General features: G+C 36.7%; 1 protein-coding gene across 1 annotated transcript; it reads left to right on the plus strand.

The window, feature by feature from the left end:
- Positions 1-4,041: 4,041 nt before the first annotated feature.
- On the plus strand, positions 4,042-13,709 carry LOC145718710 (uncharacterized; the record flags this gene model as incomplete). Its single annotated transcript, XM_081810220.1, has 5 exons — positions 4,042-4,497; positions 5,367-5,420; positions 11,281-11,334; positions 12,700-12,741; positions 13,656-13,709. Coding segments are annotated over exons 1-5 (305 nt in total), but the record flags the coding sequence as incomplete, so codon positions are not given.
- Between the last annotated feature and the right edge of the window lie 47 nt (positions 13,710-13,756).

A 13,756-nucleotide genomic window follows, 5' to 3' on the forward strand; every position in this document is an offset into this window, starting at 1 on the left:
GGCTTCCTGCTCCGATACCTGGGAGCTCTGCCACATTCAGGCACCCCCGGTCTTTCTGTGACCCCGAGGGTCCTGAGACCACACTGTCCCAGCGAGGGTTCCACCCCCCACTTAGCCACTGAAGCAACGTCCCTCAGCAGAGCAGACTTTTAAAAGTTCCGATTTTGTGCTGCGCGGCTCTATCACTTGCCAGAAGTGGTGGACGGAGGCCCCCTCCCCTGCCGTCTATCCTCCCGAATATCGCCTCGGATTCACTTCTCCGCATGTCCTACCTTCCAGAAAGTGGTCGCTTTTCTGTTCAGAGAGTTGCTGCTCTTCTTTTCTTCGATCTCCTGTTGAGTTTGTAGGTGTTCAGAATGGTTTGATCCCTATCCAGCTCAATTCCTGAGACCAGATGAAATCCAGGTCTCCTACTCCTCTGCCATCTTGCTCCCCGCCCCCATTGTAGTTTTGATTTGCATTTCCCTGATGGTGAATGATGTTGAGCATCTTTTCATGTCTGTTGGCCATCTTTCTTCTTCAGAAAAATGTCTATTCAGGTTTTCTGCCCATTTTAATTTGTTTTGGGGGGTTGAGTTGTATAAGTTAGTTATACATTTTGGATATTAACCCATTATTGGATATATCAATTGCAAATATCTTCTCCCATGCAGTAGTTTGCCTTTTTGATTTATTGATAGTTTCCTTTGCTGTGCAAAAGCTTTTTATATTAGTGTAGTTCTAATGGTTTATTTTTGCTGTTGTTTCTCTTGCCTGAGGACAGATATTTAGAAAAATGTTGCTATGGCCAGTGTCAACAGAAATTACTGTCTTTATTCTCTTCTAGGATTTTTGTAGTTTCTGGTCTCACATTTATTTTTTACATCATATTTATTTTTTTATTTTTATTTTTTTTAATTTTTAATTTTTTTTTTAAAGATTTTATTTATTTATTTGAGAGAGAGAATGAGATAGAGCATGAGAGGGGGAAGGGTCAGAGGGAGAAGCAGACTCCCTGCTCAGCAGGGAGCGGGATGTGGGACTCGATCCCGGGACTCCAGGATCATGACCTGAGCCGAAGGCAGTCGCTTAAACAACTGAGCCACCCAGGCGCCCCCATATTTATTTTTTTAAATTTAAATTCAATTAGCCAACATATAGTACATCATTAGTTTTTGATGTAATGTTCAATGATTCATTAGTTGCATATAACACCCAGTGCTTGGTCTCACATTTAGATCTTTAGTCCCTTGTGAGTTTATTTTTGTGACTTGTAAGAAAGTGGTCCAGTTTCATTCTTTTGCATGTCGCTGTCCAGTTTCCCCAGCACCATTTGAAGAGACTGTCTTTTTCTCATTGTATATTCTTGCTTCCTTAGTTGTAGTTTAATTGACCCCATAAGTGTGTGTTTATTTTTGGGCTCTCTATTCTGCTACATTGATTTATGTTTCTGTTTTTGTGCCAGCACAATACTGTCTTGATTATTACAGCTTTGTAGTATATCTTGAAATCTTGGATTATAATACCTCCAGTTTTGTTGTTCTTTCTCAATGTCACTTTGGCTATTCATTGTCTTTTGTTGTTCCATACAAATTTTAGGATTGTTTTTTCTAGTTCTGGAAAAATGCAGTTTGTATTTTGATAGGGATTGCATTGAATCTATTGATTGCTTTGGGTAGTATGGACATTTTAACAAGATTAATTCTTCTAATCCATGAGTACAGGATAGCTTTCCATTTGTTGGTGTTGCCTTCAATTTATCTTAACAATGTTTTGTTTTGTTTTTTTTTTAAAGATTTTATTTATTTATTTGAGAGAGAGAGAATGAGAGACAGAGAGCATGAGAGGGAGGAGGGTCAGAGGGAGAAGCAGACTCCCTGCCGAGCAGGGAGCCCGATGCGGGACTCGATCCCAGGACTCCAGGATCATGACCTGAGCTGAAGGCAGTCGCTTAACCAACTGAGCCACCCAGGCGCCCTATCTTAACAATGTTTTATAGTTTCAGAGTACAGGTATTCCATCTCCTCGGTTAAGTTTATTCCTAGGTATTTTATTTTTGGTGCACTTATAAATAGGACTGTTTTCGAAATTTCTTTTTCTGCTACTTCTTTATTAGTCTGTAGAAAATCTACCTATTTCTAGGTATTAATTTGTATCCTGCATCTTTACTGACTTCATTTATTACTTCTAATAGTCTCTAGGGGTTCTATGAATAGTATTATGTCATCTGCAAATAGTGAGTTTAAATTCTTCCTTACCAATATGGATGCCTCTTATTTCTTTGTTTTCTTTCTTTGCTTTCTTTTCTTTCTTTCATCTGATTGCTGTGGCTAGGACTTCCACTACTATGTTGAATAAAAGTGGTGAGAGTGGACATGCTTGACTTGTTCCTGATCTCAGAGGAAATGCTTTTTTTTTCACCATTGAGTATAATGTCCGCTGTGGGTTTTTCATATATGGCCTTTATTGTGTTAAGGTATATTCCCTCTAAGCCAACTTTGTTGAGAGTTTTTATCATGAATCGATGTTGAATTTTGTCAAATGCTTTTTCTGCATCTAATGAGATAATCATATAGTTTTTATCCTTCATTTTTTTGACTTGGTGTATCACATTGATTGATTTGTGAATATTGAATCATCCTTGCATCCCTGGAATGAATCTCACTCGATTGTGGTGAATGATCCTTTTCATGTATTGTTGAATGTGATTTTTCTAATATTTTGTTTAAGATTTTTGCATCTATGTTCATCAGTGACATTGGCCTGTAGTTTTCTTTCTTTGTGGTGTCTTTGCCTGGTTTTGGTATCAGGGTAATTCCTGCCTCATATTATGAATTTGGAAGCTTTCCTTCCTCCTCTATTTTTGGAATGATTTGAGAATAGGTATTCACTCTCCTTTAAATGTTTGGAGAATACACCTGTGAATCCATGTTGGCCTGGGCTTTTATTTGGGGGGAATTTTTTGATTACCAATTCAATTCCATTCCTAGTAATCACCTATTCAGATTTATATTTCATTCCAATTCAGTTTTGGGAAATTGTATGTTTCTAGGAATTTATCCATTTCTTCCGGGTTGCCTAATTTGTTGGCATATAATTTCTCATAGTATTTTCATATAATTCTTTGTTTTTCAGTGGTGTCAGTTTTCCTCTTTTGTTTGATTTTATTTATTTGGGTCCTTTTTTTCTTAATGAGGGTGGCTAAGGTTTGTCCATTTCGTTGATCTTTTCAAAAAACCAACCCTTGGTTTCGTTGATACACACACACACACACACACACACACACACACTAGTCTCTATGCCATTTATTTCTGCTCTGATCTTTTTGATTGCCTTCTTTCTACTCATGTTGGGCTTTGTTTATTCTTTTTCTAGTTTCTTTAGGTATAAGGGTATATTTTGTATTTGATCTTCTCTTGTTTCTTGAGGTAGATTTGTATTGCTATTTATTTTCTTCTTAGTACTGCTTTTGCTGTGCCCCTAAGATTTTTGATTGTTTTTTTTAGCTTCACTTTTTTATTCTTTTTTTGCTCTCTGATTAGATGAATTCCACTGCCCTGTATTTGAGTTCACTGAATGTTTCTTCCATTTGGGTGATGGGGGTCCAAAGATACAAATTACTAGTTATAAAATAGGTTATGGGGATGTAATATACAACATGGTGACTATAGTTAATAATACTGTATTGCATATATGAAAGTTTCTAGGAGAGTAAGTCTTAAAAGTCCTCATCACAAGAAAAAATTCTAAGTATGGTGACAGATGTTAACTTAGACTTATTGTGGTGATCATTTTGTAATATATACAAATATCAAATCATTATGTTGTACACTTGAAACTTAATATAATGTATTTAAATTATATCTTAATAAAAATGTTTTTAAAGGATTAGCAGGAAGAAAAGTCATTCTGATGATGCGCTCTACTTTCAATTTAGAAACTCTTGTAAACAAAATTTAGGCAGATTCTAATCTAGCTACTTCTTTCTGCCCTACCAAATACTGACTAGGGACTAGCCTTGCCATTGAAATTCTCATTGTTCTGGCATTTTCTTTCCATTCTCTCTATATCCTTTCATCAACTGTTACCTGGATGTACCTCCCCATCCCTACACTCTCATGTCTCTGTCTCTCTCTTCCCAAATTTATTCAACAGTTACCAGAATGGTAGAAAAATTGGGAAAGAAGCAAGGAAAATTTAATCATCATTGCAACTTCTCTCTTACTTCTTACTATTTCCAGTAAATATGCACATGCATATGCATGTGCACACACATGCGCACGCGTGTGTGTGTGCATGCGCGTACACACACACACACACACCCACACACCCCAGAGGCTGGCTTACACTGTGGTAACTCAAAGCTGTTGCTTCAGGTTCTGTCACCTCTCCTCAGGAAAGAGCATGATTTCCTTCCATGTTGTCTGACTTTATTTTTTGTGTATTTTTTCCCTTTGGCAGAAATAACAATGCTCCAAAGCCCTCTTCGGTGTCCTCTGGCCACAATATCAACAATAGGTGAGTTGATTTTTCTGTCATCTGAGTGGGAAAACCACTTGGGAACATCAGTGGCAATATAGCTTGTTCAGATAGCCTGTCAGCTTCTGTATGTAACTTTTTCTGTTTTGGATCTAGATTGAAGAGAAGGAACAAATCAAAGAGAACATTTACTATGGGTCTGTTCATGAGCTTTAGGGACTACCAGTCAAAATGCTTGGGAAACTATCAGAGTGTCTGTGTATGACATTCTACTTGTATGAGCCAAGGGAGGAGAGAATACTACTTGGAAGCAAAAAGCAAAACAGTGGACAGGAGCAGAGGAGCACTCGGTGAAAAATAAAGGAGCTAATAGACCCAAGATCTTTCCATCACCCTCTGGTCTCTGCCCCCATGTGAGGCTAGTTGCCCTAAATCCAAACCCACCATCATATAGGTTGGAGTCCCAGCCCCAGGCCTGAAGTTAGTTGGCCATATCTGAGGAGCAAGGAAAACATCCATGAAGCATGAAGAGTAAAGGGGTGCTAGAGGGACTTAGAATCAGAAAATTAGATGGGGTAAGAAGGACAAGTACCTACAAACTATAGTTGAATTTGAAATAAATGCAAGTGCAAAAGCAGATACACATTGGGGTTAGGTTCAGTAGTCAAGAAATGTTTTAAAATCTTGATCCATTAAGGATTCTTTTACAGGTCTAAGAATTTTGTTTCTATCATATAAAGCTGCACTTCTAGGGGAAAATGAAATACTTCTTTCCAAATAGCCAAATTACATGAGAATTTTTTAGTATTCAACCACACTATCAGTTGTAGATAAATTGAAGATAATTTGTATGAAAAAAGTATGTAAGATGTCACACAGTGTTTGAGCAGATACATTTTATCCTTTAGTTCTGATTGGAATGAATCGACCTCAGTAGCTGATAAGGAAGTCACCAATGAAAGGTGAGATAAACATATGTAAAGATACACCAGAGATATCCAATGCAGAGTTTCTTGGACACTCTAAAATGTTGACAGTGTCAACTTTTATATGTAACATATTTTTTATCTAGTTGGATAGAAGAGGAACAGGACTTCCTATCTGAGTGGTATACCAGTAGCCAAAACTCTTAGAAAACTACCAGACTGTTGTATGAGATTCTACTAGAATGGGCTGTATTAGTTTGCTAGAGCTGCTGTAACAAAATATCACAAAACTGAATAGTTTAAACAACAGAATTTTATTGTCTCAGTCTTAGAGGCTAGAAGTTGATATCACGGTGTCAGTAGGGTTTTTCCTTTTGAGGGCTGTGAGCAAGAATCTATTCCATGCCTCTCTCCTAGCTTTTAGTGATTGCTGTCAATCTTTGCTGTTCCATGGTATGTAGAATCATCTCTCCAATCTGTACCTTGATCTCTACATGGGTGAAGTATGTGTGTCTGTGTCTAAATTTTTCCTTTGTATAAGCACACCAGTCATACTGGATTAGGAGCCCACCCTAAACCAGTATGACTATGTCTTAATTACACCTATAGCAACCCTATTTCCAATAAGGTCACATGCTGAGTTGCAGGGGATAGGATTTCAACATATCCATTTTGGTGAGACAATATTCAACTTATAATATGTGACAAGTGAGGAGAGATTCCTATTTGGAGCCAGGAGAATAATGGCAGTAGACTGGGAACAGAAGAGGCCTTAGTAGAAAATAACAGAGCTAATAGACACTGGGCCTGCCCCACACCCTCAAGAGCTCTGCCACCATGTGAGATAGCCCTCAAACTCAGACCCACTATCATAGTGGATAGAGCCACTGCCTCAGACCTGCAGTGCTTGACTCTGTCTGGGGGGCAGGAAAGATGACCACGATGGGTGAAAATAAGGAGGTGATGGAAGAACTTGAGAATAAGGAATTTAGATAGAGTAAGAGGGATGTGTACATTATGAACTGAAGTTAAAGTGAAATAAATGCCACCACAAAAGGCTCTTATATATTGGGATTAGGGACAGGAAAGAACATTACTTAAACCTTGATGCTCACTATTTTCACAGTCCTAAGATATTAATTACCACCATATGAAATCTTACTCCTTTTTTTTTTTTTAAAGATTTTATTTATTTGACAGAGAGAGACACAGCGACAGAGGGAACACAAGCAGGGGGAGTGGGAGAGGGAGAAGCAGGCTTCCCACGGTGCAGGGAGCCCGATGTGGGGCTCGATCCCAGGACCCTAGGACCACGACCTGAGCCGAAGGCAGATGCTTAACGACTGAGCCACCCAGGCGCCCCGAAATCTTACTCCTTTTTAAAAATTTTTAATTCCAGTATGATTAACATACAGCATTATATTAGTTTCAGGTGTACAACACTGATTCAACAATTCTATACATTACTCAGTGCTTGTCACGATAAGTGTGCTCTTAATCCCCTTTTATCTGTTTCACCCATCCCCCCACCCACCTCCCCTCTGGTAACCTAGTTAAGAGTCTGTTTTTTTGTTTGTTTGTTTTACCTTTTTGAGGAACCTCCATACTGTCTTCCAGAATGGCTGTACTAGCTTGCATTCTCACCAACAGTGAGGGTTCCCCTTTCTCCACATCCTTTCCAACATCTGTTGTTTCCTGACTTGTTAATTTTAGCCATTCTGACTGGTGTGAGGTGGTATCTCATTGTGGTTTTATTTGTATTTCCCTGATGCCGAGTGATAAGCATTTTTTTATGTCCATTGACAAATGAATAGATAAAGAAAATGTGATATATATACAATGGAATATTACTCAGCCATCAAAAAAATGAAATCTTACCATTTGCAATGATATTGATGGAAATAGAGGATACTATGCTAAGCGAAAAAAGTCAATCAGAGAAAGAAAATGATTTCACTCATATGTGGAATTTAAGAAACAAAACAGAATTATAAGGGAAGGGAGGGAAAAATAAAATAAGACAAAATCAGAGAGGGAGACAAACCATAAGAGACTCTTAACTATAGGTAACAAACGGAGGGTTGCTGGAGGGGAGATGGGTGAGGGGATGGGGTAACAGAATGATGGGCATTAAGGAGGGCACATGATATAATGAGCACTGGGTGTTATATGCAACTGATGAATCACTGAACTCTACTTAATGTTGACTGAATTTAAATAAATTTTTTTTAAAACGTTTGGGGTTCTTTTTTGTTTTTTCTTTGTTGGTTTTGTTTCTTAAATTCTGCAGATGAGTGAAATCATATGGTATTTGTCTTTCTCTGACTTATTTCACTTAGCATTATACTCTCTAGCTCCATCCGTGTTGTTGCAAATGGCAAGATTTCACTATTTTCTATAATTGAGTAACATTCATTTGTGAGGGTGAGTGTGTGTGTATGTGTGTTTACATATATGCATACATACCACATCTTCTTTATCCATTCATCTATCAATGGACACTTGGTTTTAGCCATCTGAGAGGTGCAAGGTGATATCTCATTGTAGTTTTGATTTACATTTCCCTGATGATGAGTGATGTTGAGCATCTTTTCATATGCCTGTTGGCCATCTGGATATCTTCTTTGGAGAAATGTCTGTTCATGTCTTCTGCCCCATTTTTAAATTGGATTATTTGGTTTTTGGTGTTGGGTTGTATAAGTTCTTTGCATGTTTTGGATACTAACCCTTTATTGGATATGTCACTTGCAAATATCTTCTCCCATTCAGTAGGTTGTCTTAGTTTTGTTGGTTATTTCCTTTGCTGTGCTTGTTCTTGATCTTAGGGGGAAAGTTCTCAGGTTTTTACCATTGAGTATGATGTTAGCTGTGGGTTTTTCATATATGGTCTCTATTATATTGAAGTATGTTCCCTCTAAACCTACTTTATTGAGTGTTTTTATCATGAATGTTGTACTTTGTCAAATGCTTTTTCTGCATCTATGGAAATAATCATATGGTTTTTATTCTTTCTCTTGTATATCACATTAGTTTGCAAATATTGAACTGCTTTTGCAGACCTAGAATAAATAACAATTGATTGGGATGAATGATTTTATTAATGTATTGTTGCATTCAGTTTGCTAATATTTTGTTGAGGATTTTTGCATCTGTGTTCATCAGAGATATTGGCCTGTAGTTCTTTTTTTGTAGAGTCTTTATGTGGTTTTGGTATCAAGGTAAGGTAAGGCTGGTCTTCTAAAATGAATTTGAAAACTTCTCTTCCTCTTCTATTTTTTGGAATAGTTTGAGGAGAATAGTTATTAATTCTTCTTTAATGTTTCATTGGAGTCACCTTTGAAATATATGGACCTGGACTTCTGTTTGTTGGAAGATTTTGATTACTAAGTCAATTTCATTGCTGGTCATTAGTCTATTCAAATTTTCTATTTCTTGCTCAGTTTTAGAATATTATACGTTCTAGGAATATATCCAGTTCTTCTGGGTTGTCCAATTTGTTGGCATTATATTTATATTTTCATAATATTCTCTTATAATCCTTTGTATTTCTGTGGTGGTGGTTGTTATTTCTCATGTTTTATTTCTGATTTTGCTTGAGTCTTCTCCTTTTTTTTTTTTTTCTGAGTTGGGCTAAAGGTTATCAATTTTGTTGATCTTAAAAAAAACAAAACAAAAAACAGCTCCAGGTTTCATTGATCTGTTTCATTGTTTTAGTTTGTTTTGTTTATTTCTGTTCTAATCTTTATCATTTCTTTCCTTCTACTGGTTTGGGGTTGTGTTCTTTTTCTAGCTCCTTTAGGTGTCAGGTTAGGCTGTTTGAGATTTTTCTTGCTTCTTGAGGTAGGACTGTATTGCTATAAACTTCTTACAACTGTTTTTTCTTGCATCACAAAGATTTTGGACCATTGTATTCTTGTTTTCATTTATCTCCATGTTTTCTTGATTTCCTTTTTGATTTTTTTTTTTTTTTGGTTGACCCATTCATTGTTTAGTAGCATGTTATTTAATCTCCATGTATTTGTGTTCTTTCCAGATTTCTTCTTTTGGTTGATTTCTAGTTTCATAGTGTTATGGTCAGAAAAGACGCATGGTATGCTTCCAATCTTTTTTTAATTTGTTGAGACTTGTTTTATGGCCTAACCTGTGATCGATTCTGGAGAATGTTGTATGTGCAATTGAGAGGAAGGTGTATTCTGCTGTTTTAAGATGAAATGTTCTGAATATATCTGTTAGATCCATCTGGTCCAATGTGTCATTTAAAGCCACTGTTTCCGGGGCACCTGGGTGGCTCAGTCAGTTAAGTATCCAACTTGATTTCGGTTCAGGTCATGATCTCAGGTTGTGAGATTGAGCCCTGCATTGGGCTCCATGCTCAGCACGGTGTCTGGTTGAGATTCTCTCTCTCCCTTTGTCCCTCCCCCTTCTTGTGCTCTATAAATAAATAGATAGATGATAGATAGATAGATAGATAGATAGATAGATAGATAGATAATAACTTAAAAAAAAATAAAGCCACTGTTTCCTTGTTGATTTTCTGTTTGGATGATCTGTCCATTGATGTAAGTGGGGTGGTAAAGTCCCCTACTATTATTGTATTACTATCAATTATGTTATGTTTATTATGAACTGCTTTGTGTATTTGGGTGCTCCCATGTTGGATGCATACATATTTGCAATTGTTATATCTTTTTGTTGAATTGTCCCCTTTATGATTATTATATAGTGTCCTTCTTTGTCTCTTGTTACACTCCTTGTTTTAACATCTATTTTGTCTGGTATAAGTATTGCTATCCCAGCTTTCTTTCCACTTCTGTTTGTATGATAAATGCTTTTCTATCCCTTCACTTTGAATCTGCATGTGTCTTTAGTTCTGATATGTGTCTCTTGTAGGCAGCAAATAAATGAGTCTTGCTTTTTTTTTATCCATTCCATCACCCTATATCTTTTGGCTGGAGCATTTCCTCTGTTTATATTCAAAGTAATTATTGATAGGTATGTACTTATGGCCATCTTGTTACTTGTTTTATGGTTGTTTTTGTAGTTCTTCTGTTCCTTTCTTCTCTTCCTCTTTTCTTTCATGGTTAGTTGGCTTTCTTAGTGATATACTTGGACTCCTCTCTTTATTTTTTTACATATCTATTACCAGTTTTTGATTTGTGGCTCCATTAGTTTTACATATAACATCTTATGCATATAGCAGCCTATATTAAGTTGATGGTTGCTTAAATTTGAACCCATTCTAAAAGTATTAAATTTTTACTCCTTCCCTCACATTTTAGGTGGTGTCATACTTTACATCTTTTATTTTGTGAATCTCTTGACTGATTTTTATAGATATACTTAGTGTTTTTGCTTTTGTGCTTCCTACTTTTCTTACTCCTGCTTATGATCTCTTCTTTTCAGTTAGAGTCACCTTTAAATTCCACCACCAAAGGTATTTACACATTGGGCTAGGGTAACAATAAAGAACACTTTACCTAAATCTTGGTGTGTTAACTACTCATGGGCATACGATAATCATTACTACCATATAAGCCTCATTTCTTTTTTTTTTTTTAAAGATTTTATTTATTTATTCATGAGAGACAGAGAGAGAGAGGCAGAGGGAGAAGCAGGCTCCCAAGGAGCAGAGAGCCCGATGCAGGACTCGATCCCAGGACCCTGGGATCATGACCTGAGCCGAAGGCAGACGCTTAACCATCTGAGCCACCCAGGCGCCCTAAGCCTCATTTCTAATAATAAACTGACCCACTATGTTCCAGGTTATTGATTTGCACTTGAATTTTTAAAAATCAACCGATTCATATCATAGATTAATTATAGCTATTTGAATGGGGGAAAAAGTATATCTAGAATTATACATGGTGTCTGATGATGTACCTTTTTGATTCTTTAGCCCTGCCCAGAATGAATTGACTTTGGAAACCTATGAGGAATTCACTAATGAAATGTGAGATATGAATGCATAAATTTAAAATTATATGTATAATCTCAACACATACACACATAAAACAATAAAGAGAGAGATAAAGAGATTGAGATTTGTAATAGTCACTCTCAGGAGCATCCATGGCAATAGAGAGTCTTCAATACTGCTTCTAATTCCTCACTGTAGTATATGTAGGTAACTGTCTTTTTTTTTTTTTTTTAGATTTAGTTAAATAAAAGAAGTAGTCATAAGAGGAATGCTTTTCCCCTAAGTAGGTTTGTCTCCTTTAGTAGCAGCCAAACCCTTAGATGAAAGTAAGGAGAAGAGAGAAGGCCCTGAGAACCAGGAATTTAAATGGATAAGAGGAATGGGTGCCTCCAAAACTGAAATTGAATTTGAAATAAATTCTACCAGAAAAGGCTGTTACACACTGGGATTAGGGTGACAGTATAGAACTTCTTACAAATTGATGCATTAATTATTTGTAGGCTTAAGTCATTAGCATCTTATATAAAGCCTCATTTCTAAAAAAAAAAATGACCTACCTGGTTCATTTAGGTGTTAATGTACATGAATTTTTAAAGATTGACCAGTTCATAAGTATAGAGCAATTGTAGGTATTTAAATGGAAAAAAAAGTCATTCTAGCATTACATGTGGTGTCTATGTGCCTTTCTGATTCTTTAGCCCTGCCCAGAATGAATTAACATTAGAAACCTATGAGGAATTCACCCATGAAATGTGAAATATGAATGCATAAATTTAAAATTACATGTATAATCTCAACACATGCACACATAAAACAATAAAGAGAGATTGAGATTTGTAAAAGTCACTCTCAGGCATCCATGGCAATAGAGTGTCTTCAGTACTGCTTCTAAGTTCTTACTGTAGTATATGTAGGTAACTTTCTATCATTTTTTTTTTTTAGATTTAGTTGAATAAAAGAGGAAGCTATAAGAGGGATGCTTCTTCCCTTGAGTATGTTTGTTTCCCTTAATAGCAGCCAAACCCTTAATGAAAGTAAGGAGAAGAGAGAAGGCCCTGAGAACCAGGAATTTAAATGGATAAGAGGGATAGATGCCTCCAAACTGAAGTTAAATTTGAAATAAATTCTACCAGAAAAGCCTGTTACACACTGGGATTAGGGTGACAGTATAGAACTTCTTACAGATTGATGCATTATTTATCTGTAGGCCTAAGTCGTTACATCTTAAATAAAGCCTCATTTCTAATAAAAAATGACCTACCTGGTTCATTTAGGTGTTACATACATGAATTTTTAAAGGTTGACCATAAGTATAGTGCAGTTATAGTTATTTAAATGGAAAAAAAGTCAGTCTAGCATTACATGTGGTGTCTGACTAGGTGCCTCTTTATCCTTTAGAATTGCCCTTACTGAATTGAAATCAGACAGCTTTGAAAACATGTGAGATATAAATGAATAAAGATAAATATATATTTATATGGACATACATGAATATATGTATTTATATATTGACACAGACACACAAAGACACACACAAATATAAATACAGTGAATGAAGGGGATGAAGTTTCCAAATGCATTCTTAGGAGCACCCATGACAAAACAGAGTCTTTGTTTCTGAATCTTGTCACCGTAGCACCTCTAGGCAACTTTCTTTTTTGGATCTAGTTGAGTTAAAGAGGAACAGGTCATAGGAGGATCCTTCTTCCTCCTAGTGACGACCAGCCAAAACCTTTTGGAGATTTCCAGAATGCCTGTTTATGAGACTTACTAGATTGGGTGAAGAAGGGACAGAATGCTATTTAAGACAAGGAGGAGGTAGCAGTAGACAAGGGACAGAAGAACTCTCAGCAGGGAGAGAAGAGCTAATCAAACCTGGATCTTTCATGTGAGGCTACAGTCACATGGAGGGAGCCCCTGCCTCAGGCCTGCCAGTTACTTGACACTATCTGAGGGCAAGGAAGGCAAGCATGAGAGGTGAAAGGGGGTGAAGGAGGGACTGGAGAAGCAGGAAATTAGGTGGGAAGAAGGATGTATACCTGCAAATTGAGGTTGAATTTGAGATCAATTCCACCATAATAGGCTGTTATACACTGGCCAGGTTCAGTAGTAAAGATCTGTACTTAATTCTTGAATCATTTGTGTTTTTGCTAGGTCCATGATACTTATTACAAACATATAAATCTTCATTTCTAGGGAAAATGAGATCTAGGTTTCAAATAACTGATTTGCCTGTGAATTTTCTAATTGTCAGTGAGTTTATAAGTTCAAGGGTAGTTATAGCCAATTTGAACCAAAAAAGGTAAGTCTGGAGGTCATGGGATGTCTTACTGTGTCTGTTTTTAATCCTTTAGCACTGCCCGGAGTGAATTGACAGCAGTATCCTCCGAAGGACTCTCCAGTGCAAAGTGAGCTATGATGAATACATATATAAATATGTATCTGTACACACACA

Source organism: Leptonychotes weddellii, unplaced genomic scaffold (assembly GCF_054177405.1).
Source record: "Leptonychotes weddellii isolate Sample4059 unplaced genomic scaffold, ASM5417740v2 HiC_scaffold_2040, whole genome shotgun sequence".
Classification (NCBI taxonomy): Eukaryota; Metazoa; Chordata; class Mammalia; order Carnivora; family Phocidae; genus Leptonychotes; species Leptonychotes weddellii.